The 25,866-nt window shown below is 37.3% G+C and overlaps 2 protein-coding genes across 4 annotated transcripts in view; one reads left to right on the forward strand and one right to left on the reverse strand.

Moving 5' to 3' along the window:
- LYAR (Ly1 antibody reactive) lies at window positions 1-10,698 on the reverse strand. 2 transcript variants are annotated; one of them, XM_069793648.1, is made up of 9 exons: window positions 10,598-10,692; window positions 9,979-10,167; window positions 8,914-9,028; window positions 6,773-6,880; window positions 5,263-5,346; window positions 3,002-3,338; window positions 2,623-2,727; window positions 1,625-1,710; window positions 1-1,307 (listed from the first exon to the last, which is right to left on the reverse strand). In XM_069793648.1, the coding sequence occupies exons 2-9, from the start codon at window positions 10,098-10,100 to the stop codon at window positions 1,173-1,175; spliced, it is 1,092 nt and encodes a 363-aa protein (XP_069649749.1). In that variant the 5' UTR covers window positions 10,101-10,167; window positions 10,598-10,692; the 3' UTR covers window positions 1-1,172. The 2 variants fall into 2 exon arrangements, with proteins under 2 accessions (XP_069649749.1, XP_069649758.1); XM_069793657.1 differs by lacking the exon at window positions 8,914-9,028 and having other exon boundaries at window positions 10,598-10,698.
- The window catches only part of ZBTB49 (zinc finger and BTB domain containing 49), an 18,268-nt gene continuing 3,083 nt past the window's right edge, over window positions 10,682-25,866 (forward strand). Inside the window, exons 1-7 of one of the 2 annotated variants that reach the window (XM_069793629.1) lie at window positions 10,682-10,817; window positions 12,322-12,495; window positions 13,806-14,911; window positions 20,519-20,565; window positions 24,410-24,483; window positions 25,238-25,320; window positions 25,411-25,572. In XM_069793629.1, coding sequence (XP_069649730.1) covers window positions 12,344-12,495; window positions 13,806-14,911; window positions 20,519-20,565; window positions 24,410-24,483; window positions 25,238-25,320; window positions 25,411-25,572 — 1,624 coding nt within the window. In that variant the 5' untranslated portion in view covers window positions 10,682-10,817; window positions 12,322-12,343. The remainder of the gene's footprint in view (window positions 10,818-12,321; window positions 12,496-13,805; window positions 14,912-20,518; window positions 20,566-24,409; window positions 24,484-25,237; window positions 25,321-25,410; window positions 25,573-25,866) is intronic. The other variant, XM_069793639.1, reaches the window with a different exon arrangement.

Consider the following 25,866-nt stretch of genomic DNA (forward strand, 5'->3'; position numbering starts at 1 on the left):
TTATTGAAGAGATCTTAAATTTATTAGGTATTTTTATTGCAACTTTTGTAATAAACAAGACAAATATGTACTCAGAAAAACTGAACCCAGTGTATCAGTTAATTTTTTCATATTTATACTTTTAATATATTCAGTATTTCTATAAATTCAGATATTTTCATTATGGAGTTTTGTAAAAGTGTATCTGCTTGAAATCACTATGCAATTTTCCAAAACACCAAACCACCTCCTGCAAGAAATTTTCTTTGGCTTTCTACCACTGTTTTTAACAATTACTTCATGGTAGGAAACTCCCTATCTGGAATTATATTGCATCTGATTAAAACCCTATAAACTTCCAAGAAACTTTCCCCAGGTAACTTTGTCTCTTACATATGTGTAAGTTTTCTGGCCTGCCTACATTGTTTCTTTGGCTGCAATATAACGGCCTCTTCAAATTTTGTATAATTTGTGGATTTGCTATACAATCATAAAGTGGCAAGATTTATTATATTTATGGTGGTGTTTTAAAATAATTTATTTCATCAGTCAATTTTTAGTCCATGTGACCACTTATACTGAAGTCAGTCGCATTACTAATGAAAACATTCAGTAGCTATGCATATACAAGTAACTGAGTCTTCAGATCTTCACTGAATGTGCAATATTACAAACACAAACTTGACAGACACTTTAATTATGCATTTTACAACACAGAATTAACAGGTTATTAAAGCCTGCATATACTAGCTACAGTGCGTAAAGGGGATACCATTTTGAATTTCAGCGTAACAAAACATTTATGCCATGGTGGGTTTTTGAATATGAAAATCCTATTTGCTCTTAAAACAGTTTCTGCAAAAAGCCACACAACCCAGGTCCTGATAAACATTCATGCCTATGAATTATATCCATTACTAGAACAATTTTAATACAGTAGGCAGCAATTATTCTCAATGCCTCTTAAAACTTGTACCAAAAAATATACATTTTCCATAAAATCAAAAAAATAAAATATCTGAAAGTGTTCTGTGATAAATCTAGAAAAAGAGGAATCCAGTCTTAAAAGTTAAATTCTGCTCTTACATACACATTTAAATTGAGACCAATGCATGATATTTGTACAGCTGACAGAAGAATTTGACTCAGTCTGCAAGATTAAAATACAAAAGTTATCAAAAGTATGGGAACTCTTATTTCAGGAGTTTAACTTTGTCCTTTAAAACTTTAAATTTGGGATTGTTATTCACTTTCTTATTAAATATAACTAGAATATCCTCTTCTGATTTGTGATGTTCACCAGCTATTGCGTAATACTGAGCTATAACCTGCACAAAGACAGAGAAACGGTTTTGAGTTAGTAAAGATGATTCCACTTTAAAGCAATAATACATTCATGTTACTCTATTAAAAGTAGCATGGAATCTATTATGCTATTATTCCTTTGCAGAATTAGCATGGAATTTCTTCTGTAGTCCAGTAAGCAATAAAGAACATGTCCTTCAGTTGACATTCTGTTAATTTATATTCTGTTAAATAATGTCAAACTTTTTGCTTATGTGAGCCAGGATTTTATAAACTTAAGCATTACAGAAAGCAATTCATAAGACCAAAGGAGATTAAAAAACCCCATGTTGTACAGTACCTTTTTTCTTAGTTTTTTAATTGAAATTTCATTGTCTGGAGCCTGTTTCAGAACAGCTTTGATCGTTCCTTTCCAGTTGAATTTACCTAGAAAATAATTAGGTGTACAACATCATTAGTAAAATTAGGTATTTCCAGGTTTTCTTCTCTATTAGGAACCAGATCTTCAATCTCCTAATTTTGGAACCAGTTCAGCTACCACAACAGTTGTTATCTTACTGACCCTACAACAGCAGGGTGTCTTAAGCATGAAGTCAGGTAGGCTGTTTCTGAAGATCATAATAGGATAGACATGAAGAACCAACATACTACTTGAACAACTACAGTCAGGATTGCTTTTACTTAACTTGTGTGCTTCAGCTATTAAGCAGCAACTCTTACATAATACAGAAATAGTTGGGAAAATCCTGCCTCCTCACCCTTAGAGCACAGGTAGGCAATTTCACACAGTACCCACTTCAGAGGTCATTACTTGGTAGTTTCCAAATAAACAATCTGTATGTTCAAGTAGACATTCCCCAACAGTAATAGTGTGTAGGATAATGGGCTTAAACAGGTTTAAGCATAAATGAAGGTCCAACACAGCTGAAGTCCAATTTGTGATGCACTGAGCAAAAATGGGGATACAAGAGATACAAAGAGATAGGAGAGCTGTTACCCTTTTTCCTCTATTTTGGCTAATGTGCATGGCAGCGGGGAAGAGACCTGCTGTGGTGAAACAAACATGTCAAATTCCTCACCGCCCAGTGAAGGCAAGTGTAGCCAAAGGTTGCCAGCCCAGCAGAAGCAACAAATGAGAGAAGTAATTCAGCATCAGGTGTTAAGTGTAGCACAGGTTACTTACTCTGGAACAGATACACATATTGAATTTACATACGTATATGTATACTGAGGCACAATTTATTTCACGGCTTGCTGCAAAAGCACTGTATTTATATTCTGCACTAGGTCTTTTGCAGAATAGTTTTGTAACTATCTAAACTCCCCCTTTAAGAATACCTTTATCTGTTCCCGCATTTTCTTCATTGCCATTGGTGTTTTCTGTTTCCATGTCTTCTGAAACATTTTCAGTTTTCATTCTCTTTGTTGTGATATGAGGTTCGTCTAGAGGTGGAATTGGATAAACATACACAAAAAAATTATAAAACTAGAAGAAAAGTTCTGACGTGACTTAAAGTTTTTGTTCTTGTAACATGAGCTTATATTTGCTAAGAGGTTCAGATTCTATAAAAGGACTGTGCAACCACAGTGTTAAAAAATAATCTAATTTTTATATGTAACTTACTACTTTACAAATTCTACTTGGGTAGATTATTGAGCTTTAAGGCATTGAAAAAAAGCATCTTGAAAAAAAACAAGAAAGGTGTAGGATGGATACCTTCTGCATGTTTATGTTTGCGTTTCTTTACATTTGTTTCCTCTTCTGTTTCACCCTGATGGCCATTTCCATTTATTTCAAATTCATTCTCCAAGCTCTCCTTTCCTTTTTTGGACTTTTTACTCTTTTTTACTTCTGACTGGTTTTCTAATTTCAAGTCTTTTTTCTCCTTCTTTTTGTTCTTTTGTCTCTCTTCTTTTCGTTCTCTCTTATTCTTTTTCCTCTCAATTTTATCATCTGTAATTCCATTTTCTTCTGCCATTGTTTTTTCCCCAGTTTCTGCAGACTGCCCCTCCTTCTTCTGTTGTGGTTTGTCTTGCTCTTTTTCACTTGAAATCTTTTGTTGAAAGACAGATTATTACAATTTTTACATGCCTTTTCTGACATTGCAACTTTTCTCTGCTACATCATTCATGAAGAATACTAATATCCTGAATTCAATAAAATTGCTTACACGTGGTGACATCAGTTACCTGAGAAATAGTGCTAAATAGTGGCTGATTCTTCTTTTAACTTAACAGCCTAAATGCTAATTACCTTAACATCACAGAAAAAATGTTATCTAACAACATATATAATTTCCACTTGAAATAATTGTCTATATTTTTTTTAACATACTTGCTAAACATAATTAAGGGAGAGACAACTCTTTGATTTACACAGACAAAAATACAGCATATTACAGCGAGATACAGAACCTATTCCCAAATACATGGACCTTGAATAATGACCTTAGCTTTGCCATCCAGTTCCCTGTCTTGGGATATGTCTGGGACAACAAACTATTATTGCATGATGTCAATAAAGGTGCTGCTGGTTGTTTTAATTGTACTTTTCTCACCTTAACGTACTAGGGTTTCTTTTAATGTTCCTGGACTTGTAATAAATTTCTTGTAGGAAAATTAATATATTAATGAACATTTTTATATTTAAATTAAACTTTAATTTTATTAATTACAAGTGAAACACAATTACTGAAATGTTAATGTGGCTATTTAGAAAGAGAATACATGTTTATAGAAGGAACTTAATACCAACATGTTTTTGTAAAGAGTAATTTCAATTCAATTCAAATTCCACTTAAGAACTTCCTTTGAGTACATATGCTTCAAGGTATGTATTACAAAGACTATCTTGAGACGTTTTTAAGATCTCTTGAAGGTGTGTTGAAATGATCTGAGCAATAAAGCTTTGTTATATATTTTACTTTAACGCTATATTCTATGGAAAATGTAAATTGTTTACTTGTGTTTAAAATAATTGTTCTGAGTCAAGATTTATTTTTTTAAAAAATCAGTTTAAATCAAGAGGGAACTGCTTATGACTTTAGTAAAGTTGTATTGACTCACAATTAATGTTCCAGCAAGACAAGGCACTTGAAATTCAGTGCCCCGAGTTTATGTTATATTCATATCCTTTAAAAAAAGGTATTTCTGTCCTTCCTGGCTCTTATATTTGGATTGTTCAGAAAAACTACAAATAGATTTAACTGGAATCATCAAATCAGGAACATGAATCATGATCAACAGGGGATTAATGTCAAAGCTATGCCTGCACTCTTCCTCAAAAGAAGCTGGGGGGAGGGGGAGAGCATCTTTACATCAACAGAGAAATAAGCTTCTGTAACAGCTTTCTAGTAGCAGTAATAGATGTGAACAAACATTCAAAACAACACCCTACCAAAACATGCTAAACTAGTACTGAAATAGCAAAGAATCAGGCACTGAGAAAAAAAGGTCAGTGTGAGTCCACGATTTGGACACAGAAGTGCGAGGAATTTGCACCACAAACTGAAGGATCTCATCTCTCTCCACTAATAAAATAGGTGAACCAGGTGCTGTTTATTTCCCACTCCAATACACACAAATTTGAGGCCAATAAAGTTCTGAAAAGACATCGTTTTATTCCTTCTTAGTGCGTGGTGAAAGACTGGAACCAAAGATAGAAGTAGTGTTTTTCCCTTTCCTTATGTACCAATAGCATAGAATAAAGTTAAATTAACCTTCTGATTATTGTGTCACCATCATGCCACTGTGTCCAGGTTTTTAATCACAACGTGCCCAGTATGCATAACTACTTCAGCAACAGTATGTTCCACAAATTAGCAATTTAGCCTAGGAATATTACATTATAACATAATCCACTGTAACAGTGGGAGACAATATTTCTGCTAATGTCTACAAAGGAGTCTGAAAGGCTTTCCTTCCAGCATTTTTGACTGCATTCCTGTTGTATGATGTTGTACCTCTAACTTAACTTACGTTTCTGGTTGCTTCAGAGAAAATATCCCACACCTGGTCTTGCAAAGTGCTGTCAGTAATTCTCAAACTATTCTTCATCCAATTCTGTGCAGGAAAAAAACACAATAACTGAAAAGGTGCATCTCTGATTTTTTTCCTGATTACCCTACATTTGGTTCTTCGTTTTATTTTTCACTTAAGAATATAATCACTTCTTCTGATTAAGATCTGGTTAGATGTTTAGTCTCTATGAATCTCTTAAACATCCACGCTAAATGGTCTTGCATAATGCCTCCATAGTGTTATGAGGCTATACCATGCTTCTCAATTGCCTCACCAACAGTAATCCAGAGGTAAATACAGGGAAAACATAATCCTCAAGCTTTTGAATACAGCTGGTTATGTTAATGTCCTACCAAACCTTCTCACTGTTTCCATGAGTTAAAACATTAAGGATCTGATCTTATTTATTTATTTGTGTACTGGACAAATGGTCATGCTCCTAAATGGATACCTTAGTTTATTACAGAAAAGTAAAATTTAAGCAAATATGTCAATGCAAACATTTGGAAGTCATTGGGGCTATTGCAGGAGTTACTGCTGAAAATGAGAACAAAGCAGTAAATTTCTACTGATAATATGCTCACACTATCAGCAACAGATCAACTTTCAGGAATGTGGGATTCTAAGTAAAACCTAATGTAACGATTTTTGCATTGCAATGAAAATCCCAGGAAAGCTGCCTTAGTAAATTGGAACAGCTAACTGCAAAAACTTTTCATCTTCCACTGCAACATTCTTACAAAAAAGAAAGAGGCTTCTTGACAATATCACTTTCCCTGCTTAGAACATTAATTTTGTAGAAAAGTATTCTAACCTTCAGCTCGCTAGCAGCAATTTCACCGCAGCTCTATTAGGTTCTATGTGAGTGCTTTGGAAGCAATCATGATCTTCTCTCAGCCTCACAATCTGAGGCACAGAACAGGGAGGAAAAAAAAAAAAAAAAAGGCCAGCTTGTCAGTAATTCTTTACTGAAACCACATGAAACATTTGGAATTTGCTTTGGCTGTGATGCAAAGTTTAGTGAAGCATGCAGTGTGGGAGATTCTGTCAGAACACTGAGCAACAGGAAAACTCTCAAAACAGTATCTTGCCTTTACCAGGAAAAAACAAAGCCACAGAAATAAGAATCCTTTAAAAGTGTGTCTAAGAATTTGGACATTCAATAGAAATTGCAAATAGGAAAAAAAGAAAGGTATTAAAAAAAGAACAAGCCTACACATGGAGATTAAGCTTGAATGGTGAGTCTCTGCCTTAATACCTAATTAAAAAGGCACACAGAGAGTCCTTTTAAGCAAGGAGATTTACTTTACCAACATTGCCTATTTGAAACTCAGCTATTACACCATCTATTTACCAATGCCCAAATAAGCAGTTTGTCCTGCTTTTGTTAAAAGAGAGTGGTGCTCACTAAGAAAGTGTATTTTTAAGCTTACTGCATGGATTACTACAAATCTCTATTAAAACATACCTGAAACTTTACTTTTTTTCTTGGAATATTATCAAAGACACGCATTTGCTCCAGAATGTTCCGCACTTTAGGGCTTATGTTTGGCTTCTTCATTACTTCATGAATTTTCTGAATGAAGAAAAACAGAATTAAATCAGCAAAGCAGCACAATGATCAAATGATACATGCAAGGTACGCAAGTCGAAAACACATTGGATAGAAATCAGCCAGTCCCCACAGCCTGTATAGCCTGCTCAAAAGAACTGTTCAATACCCACAAGAAAAACACTAACCTTTGGTTTTATCATAGATCATTAAGATGTGTCAAAGTTATCTATATAAATATTTATACCTATATAGTAAGCAGAGGCAAGCAGGACTGCCCACCAATGCTTTCTGATGTACAAGTTACAACCTGTAATAAAAACATTTAAAAGTAAAGTAACTGTATCTCATAGGAGATTCTTGCAGTGTGAAAAAGACCCACATTAAGAAAAGCAATAGTCAACCAATTGGTTTTTGCAAACTTCTGGAGTTAATTGTGAAAAATCAGGCTAACTTTGAGGCTACAGTTTGACATACGTTTCTTTTGGCAGCAGTGCCAGCTTCAACAACCGTTAATCCCTGTAAGAACAGCTCAGACATATTCCTATGCTACGAGTGCCAGCACAAGAGAACAGAGGAGGTTAGGCCAGGGCCTTATGGCAGTTACTTTAACAGCACTGCTGCTTGTGGGGGAAAAAAGGCTCGGAGCTTCCCAATATTTAAAGATGCGTCCACTGGAGAGCTTTCCTGTACTTCTGAAAATCTGTTTACTGAAAGGTTTTGTGGATGTGTTAAGACTACCAGAAAAGGACGTTCTGTAATAATCCCTCACTTTTCTGTGTAGAAAGTACTTACTGTTGAGGAAGGCTAACAGTTTTCGTAAGCAATAGCATTCACATCATACTGCCTTTGAACAATGTACATAAACAATGTTCAATCTCAACAATGGCACTGATTGACTTCAATGGTATTATTCATATGCCTTGAGCACACATGTAGCTTAGTACTTTCTTAGTGTTCTATATGAGACAGAAACCAACAAATCCATGGATAAAGGTATCTACCTAATTATATCTAATGGGCTTTTAAAAATGTGTTTTGAGAGTTACTTCCTAAAACCTTTAAAGAAAATACTTCCTAAAACCTTTAAAGAAAACTAACAGCCATAAGAGGGTAGGTTCTTGCATAGGATAAGTAACTACTTGAAGGGTAGGACAGAAGGGGTAGGAGACATTTCCATCCATGCTGGGGCCTCTGCTGTTCAACGTATTTACAAAGTATCTGAATAGAGGGCAGGAAAATTTTCCTGATGCTATGCTACTCAGGCTGAGGACTGTGAAGAATTCCAGTAAGATCTTAAGAGAATGAGTGACTAAGTAATAAGAAGGTGAATTAAATTCAACACAAATTCATGTAAAGCAGCATGCATAGGAAAAGGAATCCTAACTTCACATCTAAACTGGCAGGCTTTAAGTCAATCACTGGAGCTTAGACACAAGATCTTGGGGTTAAAACAGCCAATTCCATGAAAATGCCAGCACAATGATCAGCAGCAGTCAAAAAAAAAAAAAAAAAGTAGATCAACCAAAAATCAGTAAGAAAGGAATTAAGAAGGACACGGAGAACATAATTATGACACAGAGTAAATCTACGGTTCATCCATATCTTGAACAGTGTACGTAGTTATTGTAACCTCATTTCACAAGGATACAGTAGAACTGGGAAGACTTCAGAGGACTAAAACTATAATTCACATATGAAGAACAACTGAGCGGGATAGGACTTTTCAGCCTGGAACAGAGACTACGAGATGGGGAAAGATGCCTGACAGGTCTACAAAAGTATACGTGGCATGAAGAGGGTGGACAATGATCAGTGCCTCTTTGTATGCAAGAACTAGGGAACATTAAATCGAACTAGTACGAGAGAGATTCAAACCAAACAAAAGGTGAGTTTCTTACCAGGATAAGCAATAGACCTACCAAGCAATTGCCAAAAGAAAGCCGTGGATACTGGGAAAAATAGATCTCTGGTTTGATCCAGTATAGCCTCTCTTGTGTCTTTAACAGTTATAAAAAATAGTTATTTATCATATCTGTATATAGTACAAACCTTACCTGAATCCACTCCTGTTGTTTAGCATCTCCTTTGTTAGTTTTGGCTTCAAAATCTTTTCCACCGTATTTCTGGTCTTCACTTACGCACTTCACGTGTTCCTTATAATCATCACCCCTGAACACAGGAGATTTTTAACTGTAGTTCACTGAAGTGTTTCAGTCCTTCAAACTATGCAGGACTTATGTAATCAACAAACGGAAGTAACAGATGGTAGCATCTATCATTTAAACCTTAACAGTGTCAACGCTCATATGAGTAAAGACTGATGTGCTTAAAGTACATGCTTATGAGACTGCTGACACTTCTGTCATGCTACAGTCTTCAGTGAAAATTTATGATTTACAAAATCAGATCTGAGTCTTCAGCATACTGCTTCTTTTCTTAGTGATGCTATAACTTATGCACATTTGTACATGTAATGTATGCACAGCTATTAACGCATATCTGTGTTTTACTACTCACATTGACATGTTTTAAAATTAGAAAAGCAGGTGAAAAACGCTTGCAAAAAACCTAATTCCTATGGATATACTAATGTGGTAGCGTACTTCTGACCAATGTGTAAGTGCCCCCCAAAAGGAATTAGTGACGTAGATCTTAATCTTTTGTCAGTGAAGTATTGAGAAATATAATCATTATTTGAGGACAATCTTATTTTCTTATGCAAATTCATATACTTATATTTCGACTGCAGATAGCACTGCTTTCTTCTGAGTTCTGAGAAGTGACAACAAAATTCAGAATTTTTGATGTTATCACCAATCTCACTCTCTCTGCAGTAGTGGAATAAGTAACAGTTGTTGATGATCAAAAGCTGAAAGCATTGTCACTTATAACTGTAAAAGAAGAAACTGCAACTCTTGTTTACTGTGTGGTTTAGTTTGTCCTTGTGGTTCAAACTTGGATGATTAAGCTTGAAATTGTATAAAAAACATGTAGAATTTCTAAATACAAATAAAATTATTCAGAAATTGCCAAATTTAATTCTAATACACCATAGGAAAATCCTGTATTTGTGACAACCACTGCAGAGTGAGCAAGGCTATTTCCCGTCCTTTACCTACCAGAAATCCTTGCCACAATCCATGCAAGAAAGGCACTGACAGTTTCTGCAGATGTTCACGTGTTTTTCGACTTGCGCTTTCTTCACAGATTCTCCACACGCGTTGCATGTGAAAACGACCATGTTGGCGGTCGGTCGGTAGCTTCTATAAACTGGGTACAAACTTTTTCCTCCCCACACAAGTGCAGCCCTAGAAGAACAAGGAGGAGATCTCACATCTACCGCTTGAAAGAAGCGCTTGGACGGCAACTGTGCATCCACTCACAGAAAGTCTTAAGCAGTTCGATGTCCGCGCGCAAAAGATCAGAAGGAAAAACTCATTTTGCCCGATACCTCGAGCACAAGGGAAACCAGTAACGCTGAAACTAGTAACCCCCCGCCCCATGCCGACACGCTTCGCAGGCGGCGGCTCACGCTTACCCGCCGCGACCCCCCCGCCCGCAGTGCCGTCTCCGCCGGGTCCAGTGTGCGGGAGCCGCCTGAGAGGGCGGGGGGACACACGGACCCGGCCACACGGGGCGGAAAGGCCGGCCGGCCGGCCTGCCTGCCCGCCCCCCCGCTCCTCAGCGGCGGCAGGCCGTTGCCGCCTCACCCCGCTCCCCCCCCCGCCCCCCCCGCACCTCAACTGCCGCCCCGCGCGGCACGTGCTGCCGCCGCCGCCGCCGCCGCCCCCTCCGTCCCTCCCGAGCGCCGGCGCTCTGCGCCTGCGCGGCCTCCGCCCCGCAGCGGAAGCGGAAGGAGCGGCGACGGAAGCGGCGGGCTGAGGTCGATGCCGATGGTGGGGCCGGGGCTGCCGCCGGGCGGCCGCGCGGGGATGGAGCTGGGAGGCGGCCGGAGCCGGTAAGCGCTGGGCGGAGGACGGCCGGCTCCTTCCCCTCGGCCGCTCTCCCCGCCTCTGCCAGGCCGCGCCGCGTTCCCCCCCCGCCGAAGGCTGTGTGGCGGCCGCGGCCGTGCCCTCCCGCCGCGGCGGTCGGCGCTCGGCCTGCCCTCAGCCCCGTCCCCCGGCCCGCGACCGGCCCCTTGCCCGCCCTGCTCCGCCTGCGGCCTCTCGACGCCTTCCCGCGGTGCCGCCTGCTCTCGGGGCAGAGCCCGCCCTCCCCTCCGTGCCCCGGTCTCGTCTTCTGGGGCAAACCCTTCCTCGGCCCCCCCCTTCTCCGTGCTACGCCTCGAGCCCGGCAAGGCTGAGGGGAGCTCGAAAGGGCAGTTTAAGCATAAAGAGCGGCTCTGTTGCCGGGATTCCTCTTGCTCGGGAGCAGCCAGCGTGCTCGCCTTTTCCTTTGGGAGACGAGCACCCGGTGGCTGAGAGAGGCTGAGTTCACAGGTTGTTAGATGCTGTGGTGGGAGACGTACGCAAGGAAAGGAATTATCTGGCAAACAGATGTGGCTTCTTTATCTTAAAGCCCGGTAAAAGACGCGATAAGAATAAGTAGGAAAACAGGACAATGTAATAGCCCACCTTAATACAACAAGCAGCAGTGAACCACAGAGTAACAGAATACATTAAAATGTGGAGCCTTTAGCACTCATGAGAGTTGAGAATGGGGGCAACCACTTTCTTGTCATGTTTAACCCAAGGTGGGCTTTCTGCTTCATTCATCAGTTAGACTAGTAGTTCTGATTTTCCTAACAGTTGGAGTTTTCCTTCCATATTTACAAGTGCACAGGGAAGGAGTTTCAGCTTTCTTCAAAAAAAAAAAAAAAGGAAGTATACAATTAAATGTAAATGTGTTGTGTGGGAATGTTACTTGTCTTCCCTTCAACCTGTTCGAAGAAGTGATTTGTAAAAGACACTTTACATTGCATTAAATTAAAAAAAAAAATTACCATACTAACTTGTGTAATGAATCAGATTCATATGGGAAATGTGCTTAGCTACAACAGCAACAAACATGGCATAAATAATGCTACTACATTGTTCTCCCTTTTCAGTTTACAGGGTGAAGAAACTGAGGTTTTCCTCTACAAATGCTATTGATTTTGTAGATGTGATATGTTTTTGCCTTAGAATCTAATTCTTGTCGAAGTTGTCTAAATTGGGGGGTTTTGTGGTTATGGAGTTCAGTTTATTGGCAGCACCATTAGCACATTTTTCTAGAAGCTCTTTGTTGTAAGCAAAACTTTGTTAGAATCGGTATTTCCTACGTATATTACTGTATATCTACTGGTGAGCAATACTGTGACTCATCTTTAATCAGAAGAATGTCATTAGAGCTCACATTGCAAGTGTAAACTGAAGTCTGTTTCCTTTGGGAGCTAAAACAAATTGTAAAAATGTTCTTCATATTCTAAATTAATTTTGCAATTTAATACTTAAAATTCATCTTAGCATTTTATTTCATTGTAGGTAATTTAAGTGATTTTCTAGCATGGATGCTGTTGCTAGCCATAGTTGTCATCTTCTCCAGCAGCTACATGAACAGCGCATTCAGGGTCTTCTCTGTGACTGCATGCTGGTGGTAAAAGGTGTCTGCTTCAAAGCACACAAAAATGTATTAGCTGCTTTCAGTCAATATTTCAGGTATGTGATAGAAAATTCTTTGTTTTAAAAAGTGAACTAAATGCTGTTGATTGAGGGTTTCTCTGAGAAAGGTATTTTTTTTTATTAGTTGCAGACTAAGTAACTGTTGGAGCGTAAGGGTAAAAGTTAAATTGTTTGTCCAGAGATAAATATGTATCAAGTATTTAATCTAATTAAAAACTGTGACCATCCTAATTTATTTTCTAGATGCACATAGTTAACTACTACACTGTTTGAGTTTGGCATTTTCTTGATCCTTATTTGCTCATGGTGCCTCATATAATGGATTCTGGCATGGACCTGCATTCAGGACTTCAGTATTAAAAGACAAGGACTGTAGTAGAGTACATGAACAGAGCCAGATAAGGGCTCAAATAAAATTTGCGTATATAGGTCATTACTGTGAGATTATCAGGTTAGAGACTAGGGCTTTTAATGGAAGGGTGTGAAGTTCCTGACTGAGGCAGAGTACGAACCCACTTAATCTAGGACTGGTTATACATGTGAAGAGCTACAGCTCTGATGCTAATAACTTTACATCAAATAGTAAGAAGTCTTGGGAATTCAGACACTTTAAGGATTCAATGACAATTCAGTGGGTATTGGTTGGACTGCTGTTTTAGGCTTATGTACCTGTACTCCTCATTATTCTTTTACTTGGTTCTCATCCAGTACCAGTAAAAAAAGTACTTTTTTAGATATGAGAGAATAGATTGAAAATAATGCCATCCTCTTGTTTACTATTACCATCCTCTCATCTGCTTGTGGAGAAAGAACTAATAATAAGAACTTTAATAAGGTTTACTGATAAAGTTTGAGGGACAAGCTCCGTTGCCAGAAGAGAATAGTTTAGCTGACTTTGAGGTCTGTCTTTTCCTTTTTACTAGAAAATTTCTTGTGTCCTGTTTTATTTGCCATAATGGAAGGAGAAACACCACTCTGAGTCAACCAACTTTTGCAAATAGTCCATAAATACACCACTGCACCTAATATGTAAAGAGTATTGGACAGGAAACCACAAGTATAGGATGTGATTTCAAAACATTAAAAAATAGAAAATTAAAGTTATATAAAGGTTCATATGCTTTGATTTATACTTTAAGTGTACTAGTGTAGGACTGATGTGTAAGACAAGTAATTGAGCAGTTTAGAGATGTTCATCTGCAAAAACACAGCAATCTAGATAAAATCATATAGTACAAATTGTTGTTTCATACCAGGCAGTCTGTTTGAGGTGTATGTGTGTTCTTTTATAAAAGTATTTGTGAATTATTTGTGTTTGTATTTGAATATTTGCCTTATTTTATCAGGACCCTTTTCCAGAATTCTTCAGGCCAGAAGAATGATGTCTTTCACTTGGACATTAAAAATGTAGGTGGCATAGGCCAGATCTTGGACTTTATGTACACCTCTCACCTGGATCTTAGCCAGGACAATGTACAAGCTATGTTGGATATTGCACAGTGTCTCCAAGTGCAAAATGTGCTGAACATTTGCCACACCTTTTTAAAAGCTTCTACAGCTGTAGAGCAAACAGCCAGCATGCCTTGTAATAGCGTATTTTCGCTGCAGAATACTTTGACTGCAGATACTGGCTGTGCCAATGACAGTTATGGAACAAACCTATTGCATGAATGCTCATCTGACACACAAGCTAATAAAGTCTTGGCTGACCACCATTCTCATGCATCGCAGTCTGTTAATCTTCACGCACCCTCAAGTGATGTAGAGAAACAACCACAAGACTCCTTAGATGGCAACTGCACAGAGCTTCCATTTAAACAACCCAATTACTATTATAAACTACGCAACTTTTACAGTAAACAGTTCTATAAGCAAAATGCTTGCTCTAATAATGAGAGAGGAGCAGAACAATCCTTTTCTTACAACACGTCTACAGAAATAAACACAGTAGAGAATAGTTCTTGTACTGTCAATCACTCTGAGTGTATTCTGGAAACCTCTGATCATTTACCATCAAACTTTCTGGTTCAGTCTGTGAACGAAGCTGCTCCAGACCAAGATGCAGAAAGCACGCTTATGCAGCCCACCAAACAGATGCGGCTGAAAAAGGCAATACACCTCAAAAAGTTAAATTTTCTAAGATCTCAGAAATCTGCAGAGCAGCCGCCTGAGCCTAAAAGAGATGACAGTAGAATAACAGGAGTAATTGAATCTGTAAATGAAAGTACCATGGACGTGACAAATGTTAGAGTTACTGATGAAAAAGAAGCTGAAGATTTAGAGAATTCTGAGAATTTTGAACAAACTGTTGAAATTGAAAGATCTCAAGGTCCTTTGGAACAAGAAGGGCAATCGCAGACTCTTCAGTCGCAGAGGCAATATACTTGTGAATTATGTGGGAAAGCTTTCAAACATCCAAGCAATTTGGAGCTCCATAAAAGGTCTCATACAGGTACAGTTCTCAATAACTTGGTCTGCAGACCAAATATTTCAATTCAAGAGGATGTCTTGCAGTATTGCTTGATTCAGAGATGCTGGTTAAGCATCTACTTTCAAAAGGTTGTGGTTTTTTTTTTAAAAATGAGTAATCATACAGGAATGAAGACTGTAAGACTGAGTTTAGCTGAGAGTTGTAGTAAAGATTTCTCCTTCATACTTGGTTTTTAGGGTTCTTTTTCAAAGAACGTTGTGTGATATTTTCAATGAAAATTTTATTTTTGTCTTGCATTTAGAAGAGGCATTTCTAGTCAATTTGTCAGACGGTCTCAAAGTCTGAGTCAGATAACAATGAAAAGTGTAAATGGATAGAAGACGATACTACAAGTGTTGTAGATGACCTCAGTTCTCACTGATCATATATAATCATTGTAAGATACAAGTGATTAGGGCTTTGTGGTCATTTCTTCTTAACCTGTAGAAATATGCTCTATAATTAGTTTATACCTTTTTCCTAGCGTGAACAGCTTTCATTGCGTTTACCTAGAGAGTAATGCTCTTGTAGACAAGTAGACTGCAGAATGAATGGGATTTGTGAATGAATTCGCTTTGTTTTCAAAACTCACAGGTAATATTATTTTTAAACCTAGCATAGATTTATTTCTACGTATCTTTTTACTATAGTGAAAAACAAGACCTAGTCTAACTTTGAAGTAACAAATTTGTCTGTTCAATTTAACCAACATGTTCTATTATATTTCTACAACTTTAGATATGTTTTTTTAAAAGGGTTTTTAAGAATTACCTTAGCCAGTCAAGTAACACCATTGATTCCAAGTCCTTGAGATGTCGTTATTCCTGATTAAGGGAATAATGACAGGGAGGGAGAGACTCTGAAGTCAGTAACATGTGAGTTTGTGCTGAGAATCTATGTGAAAGAGAGACCCCAACTATGAGAAACCTGTTAGAATTTGCCCTTCCTTAGACATCTCATAACTGGAAGAAATCTGGATTTTGTGAATTTTGGTGCCCATCAAACAACTTGGTTTTTTAAGAGTGTGTTGCCTGAGTGATAGACTTAATTATTGTATGTTTCTGAGTCTGCTAAACCACTTAAAACATGAAGTTCAAAGTTTAGTTTACCTCTTCTAATGTATTCTAACTTAAAGGTCAGGGGAGTGGCCTGGGTACTGAGCTTTCTAGAAGAAAGAGACTATAGCCCCTGATACAAGTGTTTTACAAATATTTTTTTTCTTTAGATGCAGCATGGCCAGCAAATGCTTACAAGTGTAGGAAATAAAAAAAGAGGAAAAGGGTTGCAGTAGCTTTGCAGGGTTATTTATGTGTGTTGCAATTAATTTCTTCATTCTTATTTGAGGTCTGTGTATTTACACATGCTTCCACTTCACTTAAGTTCTAGTAGATGTTGTTTTACATTCCACAACGCTGCCTGCCAGCCTGCCAGCTTTATACATTGTGTAAGAAAAGTGATCCTAGACTTGGGTTTTTTTGTTGTTGCTGTCCTCCTTTACTAGTCTGAGTATGCACTGGATTCAGGAATTCCATGCCGCTTTTCATACGCCATGTTCTTCCAATAGTTTTCAGAAAATTCCAGACTCGAATGCTACTGAATGTGGCATTAACGTTCTTCTATAGATGTGCTAAACTGACAAAGTTTAAGAGCATAAGTTTAACGCATAGTAAGCACATCAGAGGAGGATGGAAAAATGGAGGCAAGAATATGACTAGGTCTGTTTGCCTGCTATTTTTGGGTCATGTTAATTTGTTTTTAAATATCCAACTAGTGCAAAAAGAGTATTTGGAAAATTGCACTGGATAGTGAGTAGGTTGTTAATATAGGAAGGATCTGTAGCTGAAGGTACAGGGCACATCTGCATCATTAATATTAGGTATACTGGTAGTTAAGTAATGTAAGTGTATGTTAAAAGCCATTTGCATTCATCTGCCACTTCAGAAAGCGTAGCAAAGTGCTAGCTAGTCAATTTTATTTAAAAACATTCATTTTCTAGAACTAAGCAAAAGGTTTAGCAAGCATTTAAGTATCATAGTGCTTACTGAAAGTCCTCCAAATCTGGCTTTGCTGAAGAGATGAAGGAAGCAAGTTACTAAAATGGACCTTTCACCCTGGCAAACCAGTTTTTAACCCACAAATGACAACTCTTTCAATACAAGTGCTGTGGTGGCCTGGTTGTCAAGAATAAGGACATGTGAAATTCTTTGTCCCTGAACACTAACACCTGCTAAAGAATTTACAGGTTAGCATGGTTGCATTGATGAGTTTTCTGTGTGACAGAGAGGCATACTGTGTTCAACACGAGTCATTGTAATGGGTTGTCTAGCTGTTTTAATTGTATTGCTGGTGGATATTTAAAGGAATCTCTAAACAGAGCTTATTATATTTTTACTTGACTGAATGTTACAATTTGTTTTTTATTAGATTGACCTGTCTGAAACGAAGGAAGCAAGTGTATCTCCCTTATACAGTCCTTACCTGTCCAGGAACATTCAATGTTTTGGGTTTTTTAAAAAGTATTTTCAGGAAACATGTCAAAAAAACCCAAACAAAAAAACAACCCTGTGGAAAGAACTCTTGGCAGGATGTAATACAACAGGAGCAGAGTTACACTGTCATGTCGTGCACTGTTGATCCTCAACCTTTTCATTCTGCGCTTTGCTTGAGCAAGTTGCCTGCGTTCCATGCCTTAGTGGGTCTTGCTCCTTACCTTTGTGATCTCTTCAGGAACACCGCTTCTGCCTTTGTGCCTTTCTCCTCTGGAGCTGACACACCACTGCTTTGATCCCACTACTATGTACTTTATCTTCATCTCTTCTTGCAGAGTGTTGAACAAGAAGGATGCAACAGAAGATAGAAAACACATGGCAGTCCAAGGGTTCAAAAGTAAAGTCCCCTGGATGTTTGTTTAAGCATTGTCTTAATTGTAGTTCAGTTACTACTTTTCCCCAAATTTTCTCTATTGCTGTTGATCCACCCATGGTCTTTGAGAAGATTAGTGTTCTCAGGTAAGGTTTTTAGTTTGGAATTTAATGACAGTCATAGAATAATTTAGATTAGAACGGACCTCTGGAGGTCATCTAGTCCAATCCTCTGCTCAAGGCAGGTCAAATTAGATTGGGTTGTTTTGCTTATGACCTTGTGTAGTCAAATTTTGGATATCTCCAAGGACAGAGATTCCACAAGCTCCATGCAACCAGTTCCAGTGTTTGACTACCCCCATGGGGTAAAAGATTCTTTTCCTATATCTGATCGGAATTTCTCATGATCTCACTTAGGTCTGTCGCTTCTTGTCCGATCACTGTGTACCTTCAAGAACAACCTGGTTGCAACTGTCTTCCTCTTGCATGTAGACAGCAATAAGATTTCCTGTTTGCCTTCTCTTCTTAAGGCTCCAGATAAGGTCTCACCGGTGATAGGTAGAGAAGAATCATCTTCAGCTAACTACCTGCACTCTTACTAATACGCCCTAGGAAGCAATTAGCTTCACTTTACCTGAGGGATACTACAACACTACGAGTAATATAGTATTTCTGCTAGAATTCCTTCTTGGAATAGGCTACTTGATATGCCTGGTGGTTTGGAGTTTTATGCAGGTGCAGAATTGTTCTCCAAAAACCAATTTGATGTTTCTTTTCAAACAAAACTTTTTTGTTTTATCTCTGTCATGGGGGAAAAAACTCCAACTATTTGTACATCAGTACATAATGAGGCTGCATGCAGCCTGCAACAATAGTTTAGAGAAATTTGAGCCTCCAATTCCCTCCGTCCCCCTCTAGTTATTTCAGGGTGGATTTCTGTTCAGATAATTGTCTTTGTGTCAACAGTAACTTTTTTTTTGGTGTAAGTAATTTCTGAAGAAATTGCTACAAGTGTTTTTTATCCTCCATTTCAAATTACCTTGATGCTTTTACGGTTGTCAGAAGCCTTCCCAGTTGCCACAGATCTGGCTCCCTGTGGTTTCATTTATATTTGTGTTGTCAGTACCAGATTTTTTTAGTGTTTTGCAAATATAGAGCCATAATGAAATCAAGCCTCAGTGGTCTTTATAGCTGAAGTATTGGTTTCTTAATTTTTATCTTTAATTGAATAAAAGCTTTCTTGTAACTGCCATAAGATTTTCATTCTTCATTAAGTAGAAAAAGTAGATATAGCCTCAAGTTGTCAGACTAACTGCAGGATTGCTATCTTGTGAAGCCACGTAACTATGTATGTTTACTCTGTGCTTTAAAATCCAAGAGAATTGCATTTAGTCCTTGATCCTGAAATATGTTGAAAGAACATCACCTGTATTTGGCAGCAGGGAAGGAAAATGCAACCTCAACACCTGGATATTGTAGATGTTGCTTGTAACGCTTCCAAGGATGGAGGAAGAATACTGATGTAGAGAATACTTGCCGGAAGAGAAGGCTGCAAATAGGCAAGAGGTGTTCTGTAAAATCAGGGAAATTATAATTTAAAAAGTAAATAAAAATCTTTAGACAGATTTTGAATCAGCACCAAGATGAAACACTGCAAGATCTCTTTTTTCCTTCTGGAAATATCTGCATTCAAAATCACAAGGATTTACATTAACTTTGCTTTCCTGTACCTGTGGGCCAGATTATATAAGTCCTTTTAATGTACAGTTAGACTCATGAAAATATCATTAGAAGTCTGACTGTCACTGAATTCAGTGGTATTTGAGTATTATTATTATTGTTTTAAAAATTGTAGAAGATGTAGAGATTTTTATCAACAGTGTAAAAACTAGGAAACCAAGAACTAAGCAGGGGAAAAAAATTCCCTTTATGAAATACTGTAGAGGAGAAAATGATTATAAAAAGATATTTGTCTCAAATTGACAGCTAGAGAATTAAAGTGCTGTCACATTCTAGATTGAGAGTCAAGTTATTTTGTAAAGCTAAAGTGGGCTGCACTAGTTTTTTTTACTAAAGTTGATCATATGTTTTTGGAGATTAAAGAATACCAGTTTTAGATGTATAAATTCAGAATTTTGAAGCAAAATACTTGGGTTAATTATCAGCTACTCTTATATAGGACAAGAATTTGAAGGCAAATATGTATTTACTGGAAGTGGATGGCTATGTGCTGATCAGAGATGTATGGTACACATTGAACAGAGAAAACAGAATCCTTCCAAATTAGCTTCTCTGCATTCCTTATTCTTTTTAAGAGTGGGCCTTTGTGTGTACAAGTGGAAAAACTGGTGCACTTCCCATAGCTGCTGTTGTTGTTGTTGGACCTTGTCATCTATTCTTTTCTTCCTGGAGGTATGGTACCCCTTCCATTTCAGGAAAAAAAAAGTATTATAAAAAAAAATTTACAAAACACTCCCATTCATATAAAAACTCTTCTACCTACTTGTTTTGAAAGATAAATTGTGTTTCTGAGCAAGTATGCCTTACAAGCTTAATGGTAAATGCTGTACTTCCCTCTTGAATTTCCCCTTAAATAGATGGGTAAGTGTCCTTTTGGGGATATTTTTACTCTTACATTACATGTTTTAAATGGAAGCGTACCAGTTTAAAACATTTGTATTCTATTGCAACTATTAGAAGTTCTCTGTTCTGTTTCTTCTCCTTTTAGGTGAGAAACCTTTTGAATGTAACATTTGTGGGAAACACTTCTCACAGGTGGGAATATTTTATATTATGGTACTTACGCTTGAAATGCATCTGTGTGTTGATTCTAAAAAGCTTGGTTTTAAGTCTATAGATTAGATATTTTTTGTTCAAAGACAGACTTCACTTTGGAGATAAAATATTAAAATGTCTTATTTGAAAATAACGCATTAAATGTTTCAGAGTTCTTTGATACATTTTTTACCTTTGATTCTGTCTGCTCTCAGTAGATGTGTTATGTATTTTACCTTCAAATGAATGTTTAACCATACAGAGCCACAACTATATTTGAAATACAGAGAACATTAATTCTCAGACTGTTCTTTTGCCTTATGCTTAGAGATATGTTGTGAATAACATTTTTACAGTGTCTGAAAAAAATACAGGTTAGAATTTTATATAATGTATTTGCAATACAGTTTCATCTTCCTAAATGGCATAAATTATTAAGCAGATTTTTTTTGAGTCAGATAAAAAAATTTATATCCATATAATTGGGCTCAGTTTCCTTATGTGAAGAACAGCACAGTCTGTCTGAAGTGACAAAACTGAGCTATGATTTTAAAAAAACCTCTTGTGAAATTCCCTACTTGCATATAGGGCCTAAGCTTTAGCTGTCTCAATTTGCTCTCCAAGGGTACAACAATTAATTGTATTTCTACAAATTTGGTGCCTAATTGTCTCACATTTCCTAAATGTCTATTTCTTTTCTATTTTCTTGGTTGGAATATGTGCAACTGAGTACAGGAGACAATGGACAGGTGCATATTTTTATACTAAGATTAAATAATAATTATCATTGAATAAATTTGGTCTTTCTTATGGGTCCTGGTTTAAGGATTAGAATTACGTGGTCTTTGTCTACCCACCCACCAGTGTTTGTGCTTTTCTTGCTCCAGTTTCATAGTCCATCAGTGGGACTACTTTGACCCACGAATCTGATGCAGTTGCATCCTCCACTCTGTTACTAAATATTAATGTAACACTGCATCCAGTGAACAATACTATTTCATCATGCTTATCAAGCCATTTTGAGCAAAACTGGGTCTGCTTACTAGGCAAAGAAAATGCATTTTCATTCATTTTGCTGGCTGAACTTCTAGTTATTAAAAGAAGAAAGTGGATATTTCCAAATTCCATTAAAGGTATTTTTGGCAAATGGAGCAGTATTCTGTACCATTACTGTGGGCAAGAGGGAACAAAAAAGCTTCACGCACTCGAGAGTGTATGACAGGCATGACAGACTCTTCATGCAACATGCATTGCTTCTCTTTAACTAAAAGCAAACAAAGAAAACTGGAAATTTCTGCCTTTTAATTAAACACTTTTAAACAGCTTCCCTCTCCTCTCCTCCCTGTTACCTCACTTGCCTGAAGGTATAGGTAGATGTATATTGATGGACAATACCCGCATGTCCAGAATATGAGCCATAGCATTCAGCTTGTGTGCTACAGTTCTTTCTCTGGTCGTGAAAGGGAACTTGCATACTTCTGAGGTACTTGCTTTTGAATCGTGCAAATAAGTAAGATTCCATCTACCAGAAAGTAAGATGCGAGGATAATTGCTATCTACTTTTTGCTTAAAAGACCATCTCTGGTCTTGATCTTGATCTTCTTGATCTTCTCCGTCTGCAGGCACATAAATAGTAACACTTTTCTTACTTAAGCCTTCATGTTCTGCGCTTTTGAGGCGGTGCAGTTGTTGTGCATGCTAATATGTCTGCTCCTGCTGAATGTAACTGATGTTCCGTGTATTGGAATGTGAAACAGAAAATGAAGAAAGCAGGGAAAATTGAGATACAGCAACTCATAGTCTGGAACAAATAACCATAAATGTCTTCGATTTTTGGAGAAAAAGGTTCATTTTGTACTTCCAAGCCTGCATCTTCCCTTACTGCTAGTACACAACCTGTTGGTATGTGGTCCTTCTCTGGTTGGTGATCCAGGATATCATGTTTTACTTCCTGACTCCCTCCTTCTGCAGGGTTTCTTTTGGGGGACCATATGCATTAGTTCCTTCACTTTAAAAGCATGCGAGTTACAAATGGACTAAGTCTAGCATATCTCTGTAGTCTCCAAATTTGTGAGGAGTGGTATGCAAGCAGTATCAGTAAGGGGATTCTTCTGAGCGTTATTTTTTCTTTCACTGAAATGCTAGCAAAAGTCCTTTTACGCTTTTTCATTGGGATGGCATATTATGCTTTAGCCAAGGTTATATACCACCTCAAAAGCTTAGGAAGAACACAAGTTACTGATGTTTTTACCTTTTTTTGTCTCAGCACAGTTAATAAGCTTTTGCCCTCATTAGGAGGAAGTGATATAGGCTTGTAATAAAGAAATGGATCTACTTGCTACTTTCTGGAAAATGTCTTTATTCTGGTTAAAAATGCTTGTATGGGAACTATTTCAGAATAATTGTTGCACTTCAAATGCACCCTCTTGTCTTTATCCAGAATAACTTTCAAATGCCTATGATATGGTTTGTTTTGTGATGTGGATAGAGGGAAAGGTTCTGTCTTTTGTATGTTTCTCTCAAATGCACCTCTGCATAAAATCCCTTGTCTTTGCAAAGCACAAATTGTTCCGTGGAGAAGTCAATTTAGTCTTCTCCTTCCTCAGAAATAGGTGCCTAATGCCTCTCTCTGAATGGATTTCAGTATTGTGAAGTTTGGCCTGAGAGAACAGTGCTTGAGTCACCCTCTTGTCTGAAAAACTTCACAGGGGTTAAAGAAAGCTTTCTCCGAGTTCAAATGCTGATCCATTTAATATTGTCCTCTGTGTCTGTTTGTGTGTGTCTGCAATACTTTAGTTCTGGTATATTATAAGCTCTGATTACAGTGATTGATCGTCACAGGTAATTTATTGTAAAGGAGTCCGAAGAAATTACTGACGGGTCTTATTTGTGTTGTCTTACTGTGACTAAGGAGGACATGATGATCTTTGCATCCCCAATTGTCTTTCCTGATTGAAAGGACTTAATGGTCCTTTAGTGTACTTGGATAAAACCAGGCAGTTACCCATCAGAGAGAATGGAAGGGTTAAAAACTGACTGTGGACGTACAGGCAATTTACTGAACGTCTGCAACTCTTCTATCCAGACTAGCTTTGTCTTGTGCTTTGAGAACTGGACTCTCAGGGGATTAGCCATTCTGAAGCACCAGTGGCTTTAAAAACAAATAAACAAAAAAGTCGGAATGAGTAAGATGGCTTTGTCTAGTCATTATCTGGTTTGCCTGCTAGACCAGCATAATTTTTACAGGATTGGGATAGGAAAGATATGTAATAAAAATTAGTTACCAGTAATCCCATTTGTTAATTTATGTACTTCTGTTTTCTTTTGATACGAGTAAATATTTGTAGTTTGGAGCACTTGGCTCTGAGTATTTTATGGATTGAAAAATGTTTATTCTTTACTTTTTAACCTCCTAGTTAAATTCAGACATCCTGATGTTACAATATTTTATTTGTAGGACAGGGAAAATGAGGCTAACATGAACCATATTACTAGTAAGTTTTCTTCTTCACTGCAATCTAGATAGTGTAATTTGTGTTTATAACTGGATCTGTTTTCAACTATAGGTCTTTCTTTTTCCTTAGTGTTTGATTCCAGGCTGCTTTTTTTTTTTTCTTCCCTGTTCTTGGCAATTTATAATTGCATACATAAGCAATTTGATCTTGAAGTACATGGTAGTCTATCTTTACTAGGTAGGAATGCTTGAGTTCATACATGCTTTGTAGTTTTCACTGCCTTAGAATTAGGAATAAAAAGCCAGTCTCATAGTTCCCATCATTGTCTTCTTATCTGTGTACAACAAGAGGCTAGCTGAACTTAAATGTTTAAATTACTGTCCCTTCAGGCAGGTAATCTCCAGACACATTTACGTCGGCATTCTGGTGAAAAGCCATACATTTGTGAAATCTGTGGGAAAAGGTGAGTAGAATTGTTCATCTCGGTAAAGTTAACATGATAAAACTTGTTCATGTTTTCTTTAATTTTCATGATAAACTAAGGGCCAAGAGCTAAGGCAGCATGCTGCTCAATTTTGTTTAAAAGACATTGGGTTTAAATGTGTACTGATGCGATTAAAATACATAAATGTCTGCAAGTGTCTTGTTGCAAGTCTCAATAGTAAGATAAACATGTCACCACATACATAATCTGTGGTCTTACTTAATTTTTTGTATATTGGTTATTTTCAGTTAAGGATATACTGTTGTGTGTATTTTGAACAGTGTGAGTCACAATAAATCATGCAGGTTTGTACCTTTTCACATTTTTTTTCATTATTTGGTCATACAATTTTTGTTACATTTTAAGGAAATTATGAAGTATGGGAAACTTGACTAATTTAAGCAAAGCATTAAATATTTCTGCCTTCTGCTAACAGATGACAGAAAATACACTAATTTAGGAGTAGCATTCGTACTTAAACTAAGTTAAATGCAGAATAAATTAGTAACATTAATGATGAAGAGGGGTTTGGGGGGGTGTTCTAGCATAAATTTAATTGGACATTGCCAGGTTCAAAATGTTTTTCTTAAATACATCCATTTATCTGTGTTATAGATTTTAATCTTTGTTCAGAACATTAGGCATTCATTATAGTTGATTTCCACATGATGCTCAGTTTAGGAGAATAAGGGTCTTATAAAGACAGCAATTGGGTTTCTATATTCTGTTACAGATTTGCTGCTTCTGGTGATGTTCAGCGTCATATTATTATTCATTCTGGAGAAAAGCCTCATCTGTGTGATATCTGTGGCAGAGGTATGTAAGAACCAAAGTTTCTGCCTCTGAGGTTTTTTGATTGAAATGTGAGGAGTCATTTTAATCTCAGTGTCTGTCATATTTTTCTAGGATTCAGTAACTTCAGTAATTTAAAGGAGCACAAAAAGACCCACACAGCAGATAAAGTATTTACCTGTGATGAATGTGGGAAGTCATTCAACATGCAGCGAAAATTAGTAAAGCACAGAATTAGGCATACTGGAGAGAGACCATACAGCTGTTCAGCATGTGGTAAGATTTACTGATAGATTGGTTGTGTCTTTGCTTTTTAAATGACAAGTTAAAGTTCCTATGTCAGCAGAATAACAATTAACCAAAATGATTTTAAATTGAAATACCATGTTGTAAAAGTTTTTCACAAAATCTTCTGTCTTGCATACTTCATAGTCTTTCATTTGGTGTATTAAACTCTTTTAGCTGTTGTAAATAAGTTCAAAAGTGAATTTCAGTTGAAGAATAGAGAAAGGAAATAAGAGGAATCAACATTGTATGCGTACATGTTTGCTAGAGAAATACGGATACTAG

The sequence above is a fragment of the Haliaeetus albicilla genome, chromosome 1 (assembly GCF_947461875.1).
Source record: "Haliaeetus albicilla chromosome 1, bHalAlb1.1, whole genome shotgun sequence".
In the NCBI taxonomy this organism is placed as follows: domain Eukaryota; kingdom Metazoa; phylum Chordata; class Aves; order Accipitriformes; family Accipitridae; genus Haliaeetus; species Haliaeetus albicilla.

Bases quoted from the DNA above. Each gene is read 5' to 3' on its own strand.
- LYAR (XM_069793648.1), bottom strand. From the start codon at position 10,100: ATGGTCGTTTTCACATGCAACGCGTGTGGAGAATCTGTGAAGAAAGCG. The intron at 5,347-6,772 runs GTATGTTTTAAT...TTTCCTGCACAG, and splicing joins GAAAAAAAGTAAAGTTTCAG to AATTGGATGAAGAATAGTTT. The intron at 2,728-3,001 runs GTATCCATCCTA...TTCCACCTCTAG, and splicing joins CAAACATAAACATGCAGAAG to ACGAACCTCATATCACAACA.